Here is a 20,432-nt window from a genome sequence, read left to right as displayed (position 1 = left end):
TGTAAATATATATGATTATATAACATATTATTCTTTACAATTGTATACATAATATATATTAACATACTTATTATATAAATAAATTCCAGATCATCACATTTCCCTAGCTCCATTATGCTTTGCTGTACAGCTACTTTTGTCTACCTCAATAAATAGCAATCCCAGAAGAGAGAGCCTGCCTGTCTCCTCACCAGTGTTTGTACCTGTGACAAACCATTTCTCTTCTCCAATTCCTGTCTTCTCTCACCTCTTGGAATCCGAGTGAGACCCCTTCAAAAGCAAGAGATCAGACGAAGGGACCCATGCATAACATCCCAATTCAAACCTGCCAAAAATACAAGTGAAGGGCAAAGAGGGATTGGCATTTAAAAACCAGAGTCTTCCCTCATAATAGCGGTAGGGATTTGAACGCTAGTTCCAGGATTGGACTGAAGGGGGAAGAGAGGAGAGAGGTCTACTAGACTTAAATGGAACCAGAGCAATGCTATGAAACAGCAGCTGTTTGTATTTTTTTTTTTAATGTGTTTCTTGTAAAGACGAGAACAAACATGCAACTCATATTTCACTTCCCAAAATGGGCATCCTGGCTAAAGCTTGGTTGCAGCTGTCTTAAGCTTATTACCTCACCCTTCCATTTCCCCTTGGCTTTCTGTCCTTCCAGATCTCCAAAGACTAGAAGATGAGTCTTCTATGGATTACAACCGAGGTGGTGTGGAGGAGTTGATTAAAGAGCTGGCCTTGGACTCATAAAGACTAAGGTCCAGATTCTGTTAAGAGACTGTGACATTAAAAGAGTGAATTAACCTCCATACCATAAGACAGGTTGTTAAGATGCATAAGTTCCCTACATTGTTGAAACTACCAGTTAGACCACCAGTACTGCATGTAGTTGACATGACATTCTTAACCACAAAGAAGTTAGTGTACCAAGGATAAGGAGGATATAAGGCATTTAAAGTGGCTGCTTTCTTATCTTCTTTTAGTGAGGCTACAACTTGTGGTACCTTTCCAACTTGAGCCAAGCATCCCCAATCTTTTTTTTTTTTTTTTTGATTTGTGTTGCAAAAGCAGGTACCTGAAAAGGTAAACCTTTTCACACATTCAGCCTCCAAATCACTTTTACTACATTTAGAATTGGGACTAAAAGTATTTTGATAAATTTTTGGAGAATCTTATGTAGCCATTTTACATATGAAAAACCATCTTCCCTCCTCTTCTTTTACTTATTCCCTAACTTTCCCAAGATTGGTTACCTTTCTTTAAATCCAATCTATAACCTGGTTAATTAATTGCACATACACGCTACATACAAACACACACATACACACACAGTCAATCAGCCTGATTTTGCAACAATGTCAGGCATTAACAGTCTACCATAAACTGTTGGTAAAGTTATTACATTTATACAATTCCCTGCTGTAACCATTTTATCTTTGTGAAATGACAAAAATGATGTTTGCCAGCATTTAACACTCAGAGCACAAGTTTTCTGTGGTAGAGAATGTAAAATACAAAGAAAAGAGAAGCAGAATGCAGAATATTTATATTTATTTATAATGAAATTATGGTTCTAAATATTTACAACATATAGGAAACCAGAGAAATTTTATACAAAGCCAGCCTGCAAAGTATTCAAGTGTGCAAAAACGACAGTCCCAATATCTCAAACACTAACTCCTGCTCTGCAGGCCAGCACCGACGTTCGCAGTGGATTCACATATCAATATTCTCAATACAAAAAAAAGTTCTTTTGGCAGAACCTTTGTAATGCCAAGAAAAAAGAAACTAGCTGCAATTTCAGTCACTCTAAATGATTCACCAGCCTAGTCAGAGCAGTTAAGTCTCTCTACTACAGCTGCAACCAGTTCTGTGGAGACATAAATTTCCATGATGATGAGCTATGCAGTTGGGAAAAGAACCTGGTAGACTGAGAGTAGTAATACAACAACTTCAAATTCTCTGACCTGCTCATAGTCAAGGAGTTTCATCTGGACCAGCTGAAGAAAGGGAAAGTTTAGAGGGATGAAATAAAGTTGCAATGAATATCTTAAGACCTAAATATGCTGAAGGTGCTGGATGTGTAGATAATCCCAATAAAGATGAGGAAAGAACACCAACTTTCCACCCAGGAAATCCAAGATTCTCAAGTGAGAAAACAGCATTTCAAAACAAAAGTAATCCAACAACGGAATATGGAAAAGGGTCTCTTAGAAGAATTAAATAATAAAAGAATGCAAGTTCTCAAAATTATGTCCCCAATAATGCTAAAATTTTGGCTGCCACTGCTTATAATCAACCATGAATAGCAGGGAAATACAAATAGTATTTGTATCATGTCAGAGCTAGGGTCTTACATTTGTAAATAACATGGGGGCCAGACCACAAACAACATTTTGCTCCTTTTATCAAGCAAGCACAGTTCATCTACTCTCAAGACATTCTCTTTCCCCTGAAATAAGCCTGTGATTCTAAACATCTTTTAATGGATGGTATGCTGCTGCAGAAATAACATTTTTAAAAGAATGGAACTCCTCTGAAAGGGGACACGGCACCTCTAACTTCTGGAAACGTTAAAGATGGCTCCCCCAGCTCCACAGTCTGTTATGTGATACACATGCATTATTGCTAGAGAAGAGTCACTGATGATCAAAGATCTGCTCTTGTCGTCTTCTATGGGGCCATCCAGAAAGGCATTTGTTGTTTAGCTCGATGCTGTGATGAAGGATATTGATATCCCAAACTCCAGCCCTGTGGGAAAGTACTTGCATTTTTATGGCCTCCATGCTCCTCCTCTTCATCAGATGAATCCCCAGCATAAGCTACCAGCCCAAATCCCTTTTCCGTGGTTTTCATCTTCTTAGCTGGATAATCTAGAATAGAGAAAGGCAACCCCAACCCCCATCCCCACCAAGAAAAAAAGATAATACCATAAAATTGTTAATAAAAAAAGATGTTAATTGTAAATGGTTAGTTGGACACCATTTTGAGGTCACAGGGTCAATGGTCACCCAAAACCGTTGAAGATCACACGAAAACAGCACCAGCATCAGCATATGTGAATCCACCAGAACCATGTAAGAAAAGAGAAAGAAAAAGAAACACAAAAAAGAAAAAAAAAAAAAAAAAAGGAAAGTTAGCAAGTGAATTTCTAAGGACTGACATTTCACCTTTTAAAGAGTTAAAAGAAAGAAGTTAAGTATAAAAGAAATGTATTTGCCTCGGTTTTATTTTTTAATAAGGCCACAGTATGAAAAAGTACCACATCCTAGGGACCTTCTAAAGTCCAGATCAACTGTTCTGGGATGAGAAGCAAGATTCTCTGATTGAGCGAGCAATAACTCAGTGATAAATCTATAAGTATCTTGCATTATCTTCATTAATCTTGAGAAAGTTACCTCTTGGTGTCCTAAGAGCATGCAATGCTACTTTTGAATTTTGAAATTTGCTACTTAATTGGTGGGTTTTAAATATGAAAAGTGATACTATGTGCCATGTAAATTACAATACTAGTTAAAAGATAAAGGTTAGGTGACTACAGGCTATATGTTTGGACATAAAGAAAAGCAGCTTATTCAGGATCACCCAAGTGAACATCAGATAAGAAAGCTAAAAGCTACAGCTCAGACTAAAAGAGTCTCCCACCTACACCATACTCACCATGGCTGCCTGATAAGGCCCCAGACCCATTTCTTTCATCAGATTCAGTTTTTATTCCAGTCACTGGGAAAGCTGGTGGAGGCATCAACTGCCTGTTAAAAGACAAAGAGATTTAGAACCAGCTTGGCTAAGAGTGCCAAATGAGTCATTTAGGGACTTCAAGTCCAATCAATGCTTGAGTAATTAATTCAGGAGGCAAATGAAAAGAAATGATGTCTATAAATAATATCTAAAACTCATTGTAACCATTAGTTTCAAGCTTTTATCTACAAAAAGACAAGAAAACCAAAAATCTCCTGAGCTATTTACTAACAAGTAACAAATTTGGCTGAATTCAATTTCTCTTCAGTCACTTCTTTTTTGTTCTCAGTACAATGGCCAAAAATGCAGACAATAAAAATTAAAAGGAAGAGGTCTGGATAACCATGCCCTCAAAAGGTTACAGCTGACCACACCTACTTAATATAGGCTCTAAAAAAGAAAATTAATGGCTTTCCACTTATTATATTATTTATAACAAACAGAAGCTTGTTTGACTTAGATATAGTCATTTCAAACTCATAACACTGGTAAAGACCAGTGACCGCTAGCAATTATTTGATCCATCTCTTAGGTCACAGTAACTACCTACTAGACAATTCATTTAACTTACCTGTCCCTCTCTTTCTCCTTGCCTGAGGAACTTGCCGGCTTCGATCCCGCACCCTCGATCTCACTCTGACTGGAGAAGCCTGTACCTAAATTAGTCATATGAATGGGTCCATGCTATGAGCAGAAAAATACAGCGGCATTAGCAAATCTACAACTGCTGTATTAGTTTAGCTCCTTAATGTAACTGTCACGTGCCCCATCTTTCAGGTAAACTGTTAACTAGTCTGAACTTCCTTGAGATTTGATCAACTAATAACTATGCTCAAAATAGGAATTCCAACTTCTTTTTCTTAAACACAGAATGTTTTATCTTGCTAAGGGATTCAAAATGATGTGATCTGCTCTTTCCAAGACTGGCCACAACTTAACTGAACAGCACAAGCCCAATTCTATAATATGAAAAGCTACTCATTTTTGTACACTATATTAAAATGAGCCAAGCTCAAATATGATTCCTGTCTTGAAAGGAATCAAGACCCTTTTACTGGGTAAGGGAAAGGTCACCCCAGAGTATCTAGGTAGTATATTCTGCGCTACTATTTCTGGCAGCTTTCCAATTTGGCATCTGAGGGAAAAACAGAGAATCGAAAGCCAAGCTGCAACAACAAATCCTAGACAAATTTGTAGACTATTAGATCTTGTAATGCTTCTAACGAGAACTATCATGAAACTTTTATAGCAACAGAATCTTGTACCTAGATAGAAAGCAGAGTATTTCTACTAAATTTCTTCTATATTCTAGTTAAAGGGTCTTTTTCTCTAGGTGGGATGCTTGGCAAACACATCATTATGCCCTTTTTGTCTTAAAAAATAAAGGACAGCCCTGGGGGTTGAACACTAGTTCCCCAAGAATAAAATCATAAATGGGTCAATAACTAAGTGACAGATATATAAAATATTATTATCAAGAGGACTGCTGATGTAGGTTTGAATTTCTGTCTCTTTAGAGGGAGAGTAAGGTTAAGAAGGTAAATTGCCGAGAAAAATAAGACTGGATATTTTATTTGACCTGGTATCCCAGAAGTCCAGATTCTCGTTCATCTGGTAGTTCCTCTGTGAACCGCCTCTTCTGCCCCTGGGGCTGGGCTGGGAGTTGGGGCTGAGGCTGGGGACTAGTAGGCAAGGCAGTTTTGACAGGGGCAGCAGGAAGAAAAGGACCACTCATCGGACTCTGGGGGCCAGAACAAACCAAGAAGAGGAAAATGAGAGAAAATGAGAACATGAAGCTGGTGATAGTGAGAATAACAAATTTTTATGCGACATTAAAACATTTATTTAATATTAACAAATACAATATCTACCTCCTTTCTTCCTAGAGCTACAAGAAGTTAGAAGATAATCTAAACATTGACTATGAACTTTCCAGGAAGAAAGACCTGTTATAAATTCAATGTGTCATTACTATTCTTATTAAAAGGCAAACATACTCATTATAATCATACCTATTCTTTATAAACAAAAACGGTCTTAGAATGATTCAAACAATATTTTAATTTAAAGACATTCATCAAGCATGATAGCTTTTTCAGTCAACAATCACTAACAACGTATGCTGCAAAGAAAATTCCATTTTCTACTTCCCAGTCATTAAAAAAAAAAAAAAATTCCTCTGACACTATTTTCTTTTATTGTTTTAAGATGCCATTATAAGTATAAAGAATTCTGGGTCAAATTTGAGAAATACATAGACAATGAAACTTTATGGAATCTCAAGATAGTACCTACTTTGTTGTGGAGAGATTACTATCTACTCTTTATTTGATTATAAATTTCAATAATAGAAGACTAACATTTGATTTAAGTAAGTCTCTTAAATCATTCTTGTGGAAGATAAAGAGACAAAGATAATTCAGGTATCACCTAAATATCTGATCACCTTCAAGAAACCTCTCCTTAGATCCCTTAATGCCAGTGCTTTTTTCTTTAAGATTATTTCTAATTTATCCTGTCTCCATCTTATTTGTGTATTATCTCCCCCATTAAATCGCAAGCTTCTTGAGTGTAAGGAGTTGTTTCTATTGCTTTTTTTTGTATCTCCAGACCTTAGCACAGTGTGTCTGGAATACAGTAAGAGCTTAAAAAATGTTTGTTGACTTGATTTTCATTCAAAAATGAAAGTTAGAATTCAGAAACATCTTAACAAATTCGAATACTTTGCCCTAATAAAATAAGATGGCAAGCAATAGGGATGTGTCAAGTCTTACACTTGAGTTTAAAGAATAAACTTCACAAGTACAAGATGGAGGAGGTATGGCTACATAGCAATTTGTCAGAAATAGATCAGAGGGGGAACTAAAGAGATTGCAAATTCAATGAGTCAGCAGTGTGATTATAGCAGCCAAGAAAACTAATGACAATCTTAGACTGCATCCAGAGAGGTGGCATTTTCAGAAAGGTGATGGTGTTCTTGTCAGATTAGACCTATTATTCAATTTTGGGGATCAGAATTTAGGAAGAACACTTGTTGGAAAACATCCAGAGGATGCTAACCAGAATGGTCAAGAGCCTGAATTCAAATTACATGAGAAACTGGGAGTGTTTAACAAGTATCTGAAAAAATTCGAAGGGGAATATGAGAATTATCTTCAACTACCCAAAAGATTATTAGACAGGACAAAAATGAAACTTATTCTACTTGGCCACAGAGCAAAACTGAAAGCAATAGATAGAAGTTGCCAAGGCAAATTCTGGTTTTATATGAGAAGAAATTTCTTGACAATGCTGTTGTTTGTTCTTCATTCTCAAAGAAAACCATGATATTAGGGAGATGACACCTTAACATGAGACTGAGTTGGATTTAAGTGAGGAATGGTTGTGCCAAGTCACCAACCTCACTTTTTCCTCCAAAACCATCTGGGTCCAGTGACCAGATATAAACCAGGACTGGTTATGGTCCATTTGACAATTAAGATTTATTCAAAAGGAGAATGAACATGCTATTTTGAGATGCAATAGGTTACTCCACACTACAGGTTTCCAGTAAAGGCCAAAAGACCACTTCTTATAGTACATATACTATCTGGGGTTCAATCTAGATAACTACTACAATCCTTTCCAACTGTATAGTTGTAGCTAAGATCTCTTATTCTTAACATTACTTTGTAAAATGTGCACATATGAAAACCTGAATCTGGCAGGGTTTCAGATTATGAAAAAGGAAGGTCCAGAGGAAAAAAAAACAGTTTTTCATGACAGGAATAGATTGAGATGAGCTGTCATCTTTTCAACTTGTCAAAGTTCTCCTAATTTAAAGATATAGAAGATCTCTTGAGAGGTGATTTTTTTTTTTAAAGTGACAAAGTCAGTTTTTCTCAGTAGCAGAGGATGCAGGTTTTCTTTTTCAATGTGTAAAATAGGTAATTTTTTCTTAACTACTGTGTCCCTTCCCCCAAAAAACCATGTCATCTCATATAGTCTCTATTATCTTACCTGTCCAGTATTAGCTGGAGGTTGCACTTGTGAAATCGGGTATTGTGTTGGCACAGGTGGGACTCCAGTAGGTAGCGTTGGCAAGACTCCAGGTGCCAATGAAACAGCTGGTGGCACTATGCCTGGTACTCCATAGGGAGGCTGAACTGGCTGCTGAGGAGGGGGAACAACAGGGTAACCAGACTGATAGCCATTGGATGGATAATATGGTGGTTGAGGAGGGACACTATTTATAGCAGAGGGTTGTGTATAGCCTGAAGGGGGAAGAAAAAAAGTGTTTATTATCAGCTGCAGCAGAAGGAGATGATCAAGTTGAATTATACTTATAACCTAAAAGGAAAGGGAAAAAAATGAAGCAAAATGCATTTCCAAATTATAAACAAGTGTAAGATAATATTACTTGGAAGTTTAGAGTACTCTAAGTCTAGTCTTGGTTTCCATGACGTATATATAAGCATTGCTTAGGACAAATTTATTCACAATCCCAAAACAGAACATTGAAGCATACATACCTGGTAAAGGTACGGCAGTATTAATCTGATTCACAAATCTAGAGTATTCCGCATGAACCTAAGAAGGGAAAAAGAACAAATTAACAAAGGAATATGCCTAGATTCATAGTTTATTAACTAGCACAAGCTTCTCACAATTTTTGATATGTCTAGTCAAGGCATTTTTTTTCAGATCAAGCCCTGTTTAAGAAATTCTAAAGCTTCTAATTCTCTAATTCTGGAGCCATTGTGTAATTAAATTTCAAATGACATGACATACATTAACTAAATTTAATTCCAATATAATCTAATTTATATCTTGATAGGATGAATGAAAAGGCATTTATTAAATTTTTACCATGTACTAAGAACTAAGCTCTATCCATTTGGAATACAAATAGAAAAAGCAAGGAACTAACCCTTTTCATTAGGACAGAAAAATATAGAAAGGATCCTATAGAGGGACCAGCTACCTCAAAGAGGGCAGTGACCAGAACAGAAGATAAGCCCATAAACTGCAAGACCAGCTCTATGAAGCAACACTGCCCCCCCCAGCTACCTAACTTTCATAAATTCTTACCAGACAGCAATCAGGCAATTTCAAAACTGTTAATCCTAACACAATAATCTACATTCCTTGATTTCTCCCTCTACCTACTTGCAAAATGCCCAGGACAAGAAAAAAGAAATAGGGGAGTCTGGAATAAACACTAGAAAACTACTAGGTGCGAAGGTCATCCACAAACTCCAATATTGAGGCTCTCAAGAAATAGCTATATAATAAATTTTGATCAACCACATTGCCTTACTGATTGAACATATGAACAAGTTGACTCATTCAAGCAGCAGCTAGCTTCATTGTCACTCATTTTATTTAGACAATATTCTAAACTCTACCTAGTTTGGTTTTGGCAAATATGCTTATGTTGCAAACATGAACTCCCAAACCCAACATAGGTCATCTAGGATTAAAAACAGGAAACTAAAAAGACTCCCAAAATGGATAAAAAATGATGAAACAAATGCAGTGGTGACTTCCAAATTCCAAGAGGAAAAGGGAAGCCAGGCATGTAAAACTATAACCCAGGCCACAATGATCCTGGCCTCCTCAATGGGTATCCATGTAGCAGGGTGAGAAATGCAGCCACAACAGGCCCCAAAGGCAGCAAAAATCTCTTGCAAAAGTGATAAAAAGAATACAACTCACTGTTTGTAGGAGATTCTCACAGAGCTTCTTGGCAGCAGCAAGGCCTTCTGGTTTGGGATGACTACAAATAAACAAGAACAAGGAATTCAAGCTGGAGAGGGGGAGGAGAAATAATCTATAACCTAATACAAATTCTCATGAAATCTTAAATTCTAGGACTGAAGATAACATAACAGAAACATGTGCTTAAGTAACTGAAGCATGTTCAGTATTGTGGCCATAAACATTTTTTATAAGCTTTCCTTATATAGATGCCACCTCCCATAGGTTCCATACAGCCAAATTAAAGGAAACAAATACATCAGGCTCATCCAATTTTCCAAGAAATTAAAAATAATCACAGGTTCAAGAAGAACTTGTTACAATTATATATATCATCTAATTTCTTTTATAATAGGTGTTCTTAACCTTTTTTTGAGTCATGGATCCCTTTGGCAATTTGATGAAGCCAACTGATCCTGTTTTATATGTTGTTAAATGCATAATGAAATAACTATAAAAATCTTTTTTCTAAAAGTTCATAGACATCAGATTAAGAAAACTTTCAGAATTACAAACTGCAAAACTGAACACTGTAAGTGGAAAGGATATCATGCCTTACGTAAAAAACAGTTTATATTTCTATGGAACTCAACAGTTTACAATATATTCTCCTTATCATCCTATTAAGTTTTACAAGTTTTAGTTATTATTATTCTAATTTTACAAATGAAGTTTCATGAGGCACAGAAAGGATAAATGACCAATTCACAGCCAACATAACTAGAAAGTTTTAGAACTAGGACTAGAACTCAGATAACCTGATTTTAAATACATCTCTCCTAAAAACCGAATTATAATGACACTATCTCAGAAAAAGTAAGATATCCTTGGGAATAAAGGCATCCAGAAAAGATTAGAAAACTTTTAAAAATTTTATTTAAAACATTATGTTGGAGATTTTTGGCATTTTACCTCTATATTGCACAATCTAGGCCTATTTTTTTTTTTAAAACTTACTCTGCATCACTACATAAATGCTCTGAATAATAAATAGGTAAGGATCTGCCCCTCCCTCCCCTAACCCTATCCAAACATACCTAATGTAAATATACATTGGTTCAAAAGCTTCACGGCCTGAAGCTGGCTCTATGCAGCCTGAGCCTTTGCCCCGGAGGAAGACTTTGGCGCCAGTTTCAATCTGAATGTGTTGCAAGTATGAGCAGCTGGGGCCTTCTACCTTCTCCTTGACATTAAAGGTGGGTACAGCATGTTCCAGACCCACAAATAATTTGTCTTGAACATAATGCAGCTGGAGAAAGAATAGAATCATTTCAGTCGAAAAGAACATACAGGTAAATCATATTTCTTGAGAAATCATGTGCAAAAGATACATTTAATTCTCTCAATAATAAACATTACATATGACATGATGCCACTCAAAACCCCCATGTACTGGGTTCTCACCCATAATACAAATACTTTACAAAGTGTCTGATTCATAGCAAACCCCATCATATTACTCACCATTGCCTACCATATACTTTAAACAGCATACCAAGAAATGTTTGCTGAGGAGAGAAACACTGCTCAGAGGGATGGCTTCCTTCATCCCTTCATAATATGAACTTATTGTAGAGAGTCCCTTCTTATGAAGAAATGGATAATGTTGGGTAGTACAGTCAGTCCTCTACTATTCTCGAAGTGGGACTGCTCTCTCCAACCCTTTTTTGTAGGAGGATTGTATCAGCAGAGTCTAGCTTCATCAGACTCAGCCTTCTTAGTCCTCCAGAAGTTACCAAGTTCAGAAGTAATCTAAATCAACTAGTCATACAAGTGAAGAATAATTCCTTAGCTTCATTTTTTTAAACCCTCAGGCAAAGGCATAAAGTACCATTAAAAATATATTGATGACTACGGTATAAAAACAAAATCATTTCCCCTAAAATCCACCCTTGTGAATCATCCCCTGTAAGAAAAACACTTAAGCAAAACTGACAGAGTAAGCAACACTATATATATATTCCATATCTAGCTTCTCACATCACTACTAATATAAGCATCACAATTTGTTTCCTGAAACCAGGCATTAGAATTAGCCAGAATTCAACTGTTTTGGTTTTCAATTGCTACTGCACTCATTCTAGTCATCTCATACCAGTTCATGCAAATCTTCCCATGTTTCTTTGAATTCTCCATACTTGATATCTCTCTCTTACAATGAAGTAATTACATTAATGTAAAAGTTTGTTCTGCTACTTCCCAATTGATGGGCACCTACTTTGTTTCTGTTGGCTTCTTTGGGGTGAATAACCAGTAGTAGAATTCCTGGGTTAGAGGTTATTAATATTTATTTTACTAACTTTTCTAACAATTCCAAATTACTTTGTAGAACAGTTGTACCAGTTCAAATTTCCACTGACAGTATATTTTAATATCTGTTTTTCCACAGACCGTCCCACATTAAGTATTTTGCCTTTTTTTGACATCTTCGTTAATTTGCTGTATGGTAAAACCTCAGAATTGTTTCAATGTGCATTTCTCTTATTTATCTGGAACAATTTTTCATATAGTTATTGATATACCGTTTCTTGCAGTTCTTGGTTTGAAAGCTGTTTCTCACCCTGTCCCTACCCCACCTCCCAATTTATTTAGCTCTTGGAAATCTCAACTTTTAAACAAAAATACCTTGAAGTTAAACTCAAATATTTGTGTACCTGCTAAGTTCGGGGCACTATGCTGCTGGCCTAAAGATGGTCAAGGTATATTACATACCCCTGACTGGAATGGAGGTTTCTGACCAATAGCTGGTGATAGCTGAGCAACAGGAGCAGGCTGATGATATACAGTGACTGTTGCTCCATTGAAAGTTGGACTGGTCCCTGTGGCAGCCTTCACAACTCCATTAGTGATGATTTCTTTGATTCGGTTAACAGCTCCTAATAGGGCAAAGAAAATAAATCTCTTAACCAATTGACCAGTGACCCAATATACATCAAATCCGATTCTCAACAACCCAAGGATAGATCATGCACCCATTTTATGGACTGTCCAGGTCTATGGCTTTCTCCAAGTATTTACACATGCCTCCTTGTTACACAGTCCCCAAAAGTCAACTTGTGTTTCAAATATAGTACAATAAACATGTGCTATATTGAATGTAAATCAAAACCATTACTTACTGTCTACTAACTCCCGTGTCTGGCCCTGAACGTGAAGATACAATGGACGGTCCCTGGAAAAGAAACATAAAAACAAATCTTTCAAATTATGTCAGTGTTTGTTAATGTTAATGTTCTACTCTTAAAGATTTTAATTTTTTAATGGAAAAATTAAAACACATATGGAGATATCAAAGCTAGGCAATTTATTTCTACTTCTGGATGCAAAAGGATATTCAAATTCTGAGAATCTAAAATTTATATTTTGAGTATTAGTTTTCAAAAACAAATCTAAGTTTAGTTCCTTTCCTCTACATTAGTTCCCGATAGAAAGTAAGACTTTAAGATTTAAACCACATATTTCACAAATATTATCTACAATGGTATTTGTAAGACAGTTCCTGAGGAAAGTACACTAGAATGCCAGACGAGTTCTAATCTGAACCATCTGGCCAAAGATGTGTTAATTTTTTTTTCTTTCATTTTTTAAAAAGACAATAGGGGTTAAGTGACTTGCCCAGGTCACAAAGCTTAGTAAATGCTTCAGGAAGCTTTGAACTCAGATCCTTTTGACTCCAAGTCTCCAAGGCTGGTGTTCTATGCATTTTGCTACCCAGCTGCCCTAATTTTCATTTATTTTAAAAAAATTTCTCTAACCTAAACAAACAAATAAACACAAGTGTGAGAAATTTATTTTGGTCTTAGTTTTAGGAGAGCTAGTCAAAGCACTGACTATTTGCTTTCTTGACATGTTACTTTTTTAACAGGAACAAAAAAGGAAAACAATCACAATATTATACACTAAGAGAAAATAATCACAGGAATGGATTATTCACCACCACTAACAAAATCAATAGTACAAAGCATGTTTCTACAAATGGTTCAATCAACAATAGTTTCCAGTGGCTTTGCCAATTGCTAAAATCCTTGAGAACAGTGAGTGAGAAGGGAAAAAAAGCTATAAAAGGTTGTATTATGAAACTGTAATAGTTCTGACTTGGTAAGACATATGACTTGTTCTTATAGGAAGGGTTATATTTTCCCTATATGTAACCACATTTCATCTGGAATCCAAGGCTAATCAAACATGAATTTACTAGCTCTACCTGGCAACAGGGATGAATTCTGTAAAATTAATATCACATGCTAAACCAAGACTAGATTGTACAGCAATCATATATTAGGTGTAAGTTAGGCCTGTGAGTCTGAAAACTATAATTAGCTTTAGATTAACCATGATATCGGTTCTGCAAATATGTATTGTATCTAGGATATACTGCAACATATTTAACATATATAGGACTGCTTGCCATCTTGGGGGGGGGAGGGAGGGAGGGGAAAAAACGAAACATAAGTGATTGCAAGGGATAATGCTGTGTAAAAATTATCCTGGTATGGATTCTGTCAATACAAAGTTATTATTAAATAAAATTAAAAAAAAAAAAAAAAATGATTAACCATGATAAAAGTTGGCAGTGATGTGGATAATTAATAATAAACCCATATTAGCACGCAGATACTTCAAAAACAATCTTTATTTCCATAAGATTTCTGTTTTTTATTTCAAATCTCATCTCCTAATTATGTTTTGAACATGCCAATATTTTTAAATATTTGCACTCCCCAAAAACAAATCAACTGACAGCTGTAAGAGGAAGGTCAAAAGTGACAAGTAGCAGGTAGAAGACCTTGTGAGTTTAAAATTTTACTATAGATTCTAAATAGTTCATACCTGACATGTAGACACTCAATAACTGGCAATATCACAAAAATCTTACCTGAATATCTAGGACATAAATGTTACACACAACTCCTTGGAATACTAAAATGGGCTTTTTAAGTAGTCATTATAGCAAGCTGCTAATTAATAGGAACATCTTTAAAGTATCTCAATAAAACAGATCCACCACACCGAAAGAACAGTTCAGTTAGTGACTCCCACTCTAACAAATCTGCACCAAGGAATAAAATATTAAATCCATACCCAGGTCCCACTTTGGCTTTCTCCTCAGCTGTCATGAACCTCCCTCGGGTGGAAACTGCAGCTCCACTCAGGCGGCTGATCTAAAAAGATCAAAGAAGCACAATGAACAAATGGCATGCCCATTAATAACAGAGGCTGCAAATTACATGAGATTCCCCCCCCCCCCAAAAAAAAAAAACCAGGAAACCAGTTATGAATGAACAAACTACAACTTCGTGCTTTAAAAGTTAACATTTGACAGTTTCCATTTTCTAGATGCTTGACTTGTATTTGTATCACAAATCATTTGGAGCCAAAGAACCCAAAATTACTGCCTTAAAACTCCATCCTGGTAAAATGTCAATTATTTCAATTGCAAGTAAGTTTTCTCCTCTGCTTTTTCCCTGACTTCATTACCTTTTGTATTCTCACAATGTTGTTGAGTTCTAAACTTCAAACGTATACTTTTCAACATAAATTCAGTCCCGACTTTAGAGACTAGTAAGAATAATAATCCCAAAACTAGACAGCAAACATCTAGATCTTTTCATTCATTTTAAAAATCCTCTCCCCCTCCCCCAAAATGCCTCTTATGTACTACCATTCCAAAAGCAGAGATCAATTCCATACACACCTCATCCTGAGTCTGTCCTCGTGTCAATAAGTTCCTGCATGTAAGGGGCACATCATTGATTTCCACTTCAGCAACCACTAGATCATCTTTACTCTTACTGCTGACCAGGCCTTTGCCTGCGACCTGAAGCTACAAATAGAGAAAGAAATCAAAAATGAAGACAATAAAATCATTAAGTTGACAAATATTCATTGGCCTCTCCATGTCCTCCAATCCTTTTTCCCTCCATCTCTATAAGCCTTCTTTTATTCAATGAAAATTACCAATATTATTAAGCACTGCCTACATACATGGCAGTGAAGATACAAAGAAAAAAACAAAAAAAAAGCAGTTGCTACCCTCAAAGAGTTTGTACATATACAAGTCTTTCTTGAACAAAGTAGAAAAATGATTAGATAAAAGTAACCTTGGATATCATCTAACTTAACCCCTTTATTTTACAAATAGGGGAAAAGCGGTCCAGTAATGTAAAATGGTTTGCTCAAGATAAAATGGTTAATAGTGACTAGTACTCTGATCTCTTAACTCCTGAGATGGTTTTTATATGTTTCCCACAGAAAACCAAAACTGGGCAAGACATCATTTTGAGGTCCCTGCCAAACTACTCTTAACATGCATGTATAGATTTCTGTGACTAAAAAACTATATAAAGTACTATTAATTGTTCCCACCAAAGAGGACTGAATTATGATGATTTGCAGTCTAATTCATTCCAGAAAGTATGCAGGAAAATATATGGGAGAATCAACATTGCTAATAGCAGGTCTTTATCTCAAATTCCTCAAACTTCGAATCTATTCAGTTCATTATATTAACATCCCTAAACCCTTAAGCAACTGTAATGAGGTATACAACATGCAGTAAAAGAATACAAAGTAAAAATCTCTAGTTCATTTTTCTCAAAACTCAAAGTAGAATCAGTTTCTAGTTATATGCTATAGCTTTATATATATATGTATGTATGTATGTATATATGCAAGTATATATCCCCCCAAATCCATGTAAAAACTATTTTAAACACTTTTTTTGAGTTTTAAATTCTCTTCCTCCTATCGTTCCCCCCCTTTATGATGACAAGCAATTTTATATAGGTTCTATATGTTTACCATGACTTTTAAATTCTGAAGTACCCCTTTTACATTTTTGAATGCCTCCTTCTAATGTCCAGCAGATTTATGGCTGAGGCAAAATAAAAGTTTGATATTACTTTGTATAACAGGTAATATACAAAATTTCTGCATAAAGCAAAAATGTGGATACATCACTATGCGGTCATATTTTTAAATAAGTTATATTATAATTTCAGAGACATATGTCCATGAAAAATGAAAGGGGGGAAAGGATCAAAGGAGCTAACATTTATTTACAGGATTGTTTTGTATCACTATGCATTTAATTTTTTGCCCCACCATTATCACAAGAAATGGACAACAGCTTATGATATTAATTAAAAGCTTATGCATGCTAAAATACTTAAACAAAATTATTCATATAAACTGAATACTCAAGTAATCATTCTGATTCTAATACTCCGGAGCTTTAGAAGATGAGCTCCTTGAGGGGCAAATATTGTTTTCTTTTTGCTTGTGGCTTAGCACAGTGCCTGACTCCATAATAAGCCCTTCATGCTTGTTGCCTGCCTGGCAGAGCTACCAAAAACACTTTCCCCAAACACTTCTTTATTCTACCTATTGCTATGATAATAAATTACTAGGAAAAACATTTCATTTTAACATATATTTTTAAAAAAAAAACCTAACAATTAGAGGGCTATCTCTGACAGTACCAAGTTCTGTTACTGAAGGTAGTGCTCCAGCATAGGCTTGATGGCTATTAAGAATGCTACAGAAAATTGCTTCAAAGTGAAAGATTGGGCTAAGTTATCTTTGATGATTCCTTTGAAGATTCTACAATTCCACATAAAACTCAGCAAAAAATGTAAAGTACCCAATATTATCGCTCTTAAACCCACACATACTAGAGATTCTTCAGTTTTCATTACATTTTTTAAGGCATTTAATATATATTGGACTACTTGCCATCTAGGGCACGGAGTGGGGGAAAGGGAAAAGAAACTGGAACATAAGGTTTTGCAAGGGTTAATAGTGAAGAATTATCTATACATGTCTTGAAAAATAAAAAGCTTTAATAAACAAAAATTTTTAAAAGTTAAGAAAAAATGTACATTTATTCAGAAATTGGGAAAACATATCAATCTTAAAATATATTAAGATAATTTATTTTACAATGATCTATGTGACACAACTAGGTAGTAAAAGTGGATAGAGCATCAGCCCTGGAGTCAGGAGGACCCCGAGTTCAAATCTAGTTGCCGATACTTCACAAGTACCCCCCATACTTCACAAATAAAATGATTAAAAATAAAATAAAAATGAACTGACCTCTAACTTAACACTATCATACGTCTTTAAAAAGAAAATTTAAAAAAAAAAAAAAAAAAGGACAAGCCTACTCTTGAAATACCTTTTCAACAGCATTTTGGGTGGGCTTGAGCTTTCCTTTAGCCATCAGCATAGCGTTGATTTTGGCTGCCACAGCAGCTGCTGCATCTAAGGCTCCTGAGGGAGCAGCTGCTGATCCCCCAGAACTCCCCCCACTGTTGGGAATCTCTCCACCAGGGGCAGCAGGTGGGAGGAAGAGAAGTGGGGCTGGTGCTGGCTGGTCCCATTTACTTCGGCGCCTTAGGGAATGAAATAAAAATGTCAACCTTCTGAAAGCCTAAAAAAATAGGGCTTCACCTCTACAATTTGAACTTTCTGTTCTTCCTTTACCCCTCCAAATAACTGGCCCTACTTTTAATATTTCAATCCCTACCTGGGATAAAACTCTTTTGCCATATGTATCTATGTATTTTTGTTTATTTGACACTGGTTCAGGTTCAAAGTACAGAAGCCACTCATTGGTTGATTCCAATGTTGATCTACCTGTAAACTTTAATCTATATTCCCTTATTTTCCTACCAGTTAGCACTTCCTTATAAGGGCTGGTGGTCCTACAATTTAGGGGGGTCACTACAATTAGTGCTCTTAGCTGACATCCATTTGATTTCAGGCCTACTACTGCTAGGAACTCAAGTTTTCCACCAGCCCCGGCCTCCTAAGCTGCAGACTATAGGTGTATGCTACCCTATGCTCTGTGTTCGGACTTGTATAACCTGTTTTGCACTTTCATCACAATTAGGCAAATAAGCAGTGCAAATTATTATTCAGAAAAATTAAATCTCAAAGAATCATGTAGAATCGTGCCCCACTAAGTTGCCAAATAAACTCAGACTCTGTGAGGCAGTAGGACGTAGCAATGGATTTGTAGTCATTAAGACGTAGGTTAAAAGCGAGTTTTGCTACTTATTAGATGTATGACCTTCAGCAAATCATTTCTTTTGGTATCCCTAAAATATAATAGAAATAATTCTTAAGCTCTCTTCTAGGTCTAAATGCTATAACAAGTCCGCTGTTCTCCACTAAGACATTACCTGTTATTTCCCAAATTTCAATAACAAATTCGATAAACTTATTTAACTCCTATCGATGTGCAACTCCACTTCCTCTACTCTTAAGACCGGAGCCCCTTTAATTGCCCCCGCCCCAGCGGCCCTGTCACCTTCCCTCTCGGTCAGCCCCGCCTCTTTCCCCGATTGGTCGTTCGGCCTCCCTCTCCTCGGGCTCCCCAACCCCCAGCGACCTCCCCAAAGCTCCTCCTCCCGCTTTGTCCCACTCGCTTCAGCCTCCCCTCCACCCCTTCTTAGTGACCCCCCCTCCTCCTTTACTCCCCCTCCTCATGTCCCCTCCACCGCCACTTCACTGGCTAAGCCTCACTTCCACTTCTTCCACCTCGGTCCCCTGACCCATCGGCCCTTTCTTCATCTCTTCCCATCCCCTCCCACCACCTCCTTCACCCTCCAGGCCTCACCCGCCACCCCCGGGATGCGCCGCACTCCCCGCGGACATGGCGACAGGATCAGCTCAACCACCCGCCAACTACCACCCCACACCACTAACACCCCTCCCGTCACTTCCGCCTCCAACGCCTTCGCGCACGGTCCTTTCCGGTCGCGAGTCGAAGCAATTCCGGTATAAGCACCACCTAGGATTGGACGTGGAGCGGAAGTAGATGCAGGGATGGCGGGAGCGGGGGAGTTTCTTGAGGCATGCGTAATGTGTTCTTCCGGCTTCTCGCACTACCACCACTCTCCTCCCCCACAGACTGTCCTCACTAGAAGGACGGAGGCCGAAATGCTTTTCATCGGCAGGCGTGGTCTCTGCGATTAGTTATGCTGTGGAAACGTGGGCAGGCTTGGTGGTGAACAGTTAGATACGCATGCGTTAGAGGTATTGAGCCACTCACTTCCAAAGAATTAAGGGTGTGTAATCCTGAAGAAAGTGGCAGTGAAAAAGAGGGTCCTACAAAAGTTCAGCTTTTTCTTTCGGTTCTCGAAACTTAAAAAAAAATACATTCGTGTTTTATTTTAACTTGTTTTATTGTTGTTTAGTTCCATCTGACCCTTTGTAGGCCTTTGGACAGTGATGGGGTTTTCTTAGCAAACATACCTTAATGATCATTTCCTTCTCCAGTGGATTAAGGCAAACAGAGATTAAAGGATTTGCCCATTTATTTGAACTATATTGGCATTTTGTACATGTATTCAAATATGAAAGTGAGAGCTTAAAGGAAAACAAACAGGAGAGAGCATTCTATTCTTGTTTACAATTCCTACTATTTACCTGTTTCAACATTTACTAAGAGCCTACTATGTTTAAAAAATAAGAACACAAACAAAAAACCCCAACGTGCTCCTGCCTGGGAGACATACAAATTGTAAACATTACAGTGCTCTTGTCCTCAAGACACATCCCTCTGAAAGAATAGACTATGTTCGTGTTTATGTAGCACACTTAGGGATGCTCTTCTCCAATTCCCTTAAGGTTCTTTTTTCCTGCACTATGGCTGCATTCATGATGGCAGATCAAAGAGTGGCTCTATTGCTACAACTCAGACTTTAAGGGTCCTGGAGGAAATCCTGCTGGGGAAGGGAAAGAGAGGGAAAGAAATGTTTCTGCTCACTACTATCCCTCCTGAGTCTCCATTGGTGTGATTCCTATTTAAACTAATCAAGATGACACATTAGCTCTTAATCATGAAACATTTACTAAGCAATGCAAAGCAATAGTGGCAATAACAAAACTGTCCATAAGCTTGTTTCATACATACTCTTCCCCAGTAGATAGAAGAATGTAGG

General features: G+C 36.9%; 1 protein-coding gene, 1 non-coding gene and 1 pseudogene across 3 annotated transcripts; 1 reads left to right on the top strand and 2 right to left on the bottom strand.

The window, feature by feature from the left end:
- Positions 1–1,534: 1,534 nt before the first annotated feature.
- Positions 1,535–19,215, bottom strand: KHDC4 (KH domain containing 4, pre-mRNA splicing factor). 2 transcript variants are annotated; one of them, XM_051993840.1, is made up of 14 exons: positions 19,106–19,215; positions 17,660–17,876; positions 15,176–15,304; positions 14,563–14,642; positions 12,600–12,652; positions 12,193–12,356; positions 10,518–10,729; positions 9,439–9,499; positions 8,253–8,310; positions 7,741–7,994; positions 5,321–5,482; positions 4,313–4,425; positions 3,661–3,752; positions 1,535–2,873 (listed from the first exon to the last, which is right to left on the bottom strand). In XM_051993840.1, exons 1-14 carry the CDS (start codon positions 19,141–19,143, stop codon positions 2,674–2,676), a joined length of 1,833 nt encoding a protein of 610 aa, XP_051849800.1. In that variant the 5' UTR covers positions 19,144–19,215; the 3' UTR covers positions 1,535–2,673. The 2 variants fall into 2 exon arrangements, with proteins under 2 accessions (XP_051849800.1, XP_051849801.1); XM_051993841.1 differs by lacking the exon at positions 1,535–2,873 and having other exon boundaries at positions 3,663–3,752; positions 4,313–4,397.
- LOC127563645 (small Cajal body-specific RNA 4) lies at positions 11,082–11,210 on the bottom strand. Its single transcript, XR_007954084.1, has one exon. It is a non-coding gene; the product is annotated as a small Cajal body-specific RNA 4 (non-coding RNA).
- The window catches only part of LOC127561325 (transcription initiation factor TFIID subunit 7-like), a 31,668-nt pseudogene continuing 30,377 nt past the window's right edge, over positions 19,142–20,432 (top strand).

The sequence above is a fragment of the Antechinus flavipes genome, chromosome 4 (assembly GCF_016432865.1).
Source record: "Antechinus flavipes isolate AdamAnt ecotype Samford, QLD, Australia chromosome 4, AdamAnt_v2, whole genome shotgun sequence".
Lineage (NCBI taxonomy): Eukaryota > Metazoa > Chordata > Mammalia > Dasyuromorphia > Dasyuridae > Antechinus > Antechinus flavipes.
This window is presented reverse-complemented; position numbering and strand designations above follow the sequence as displayed.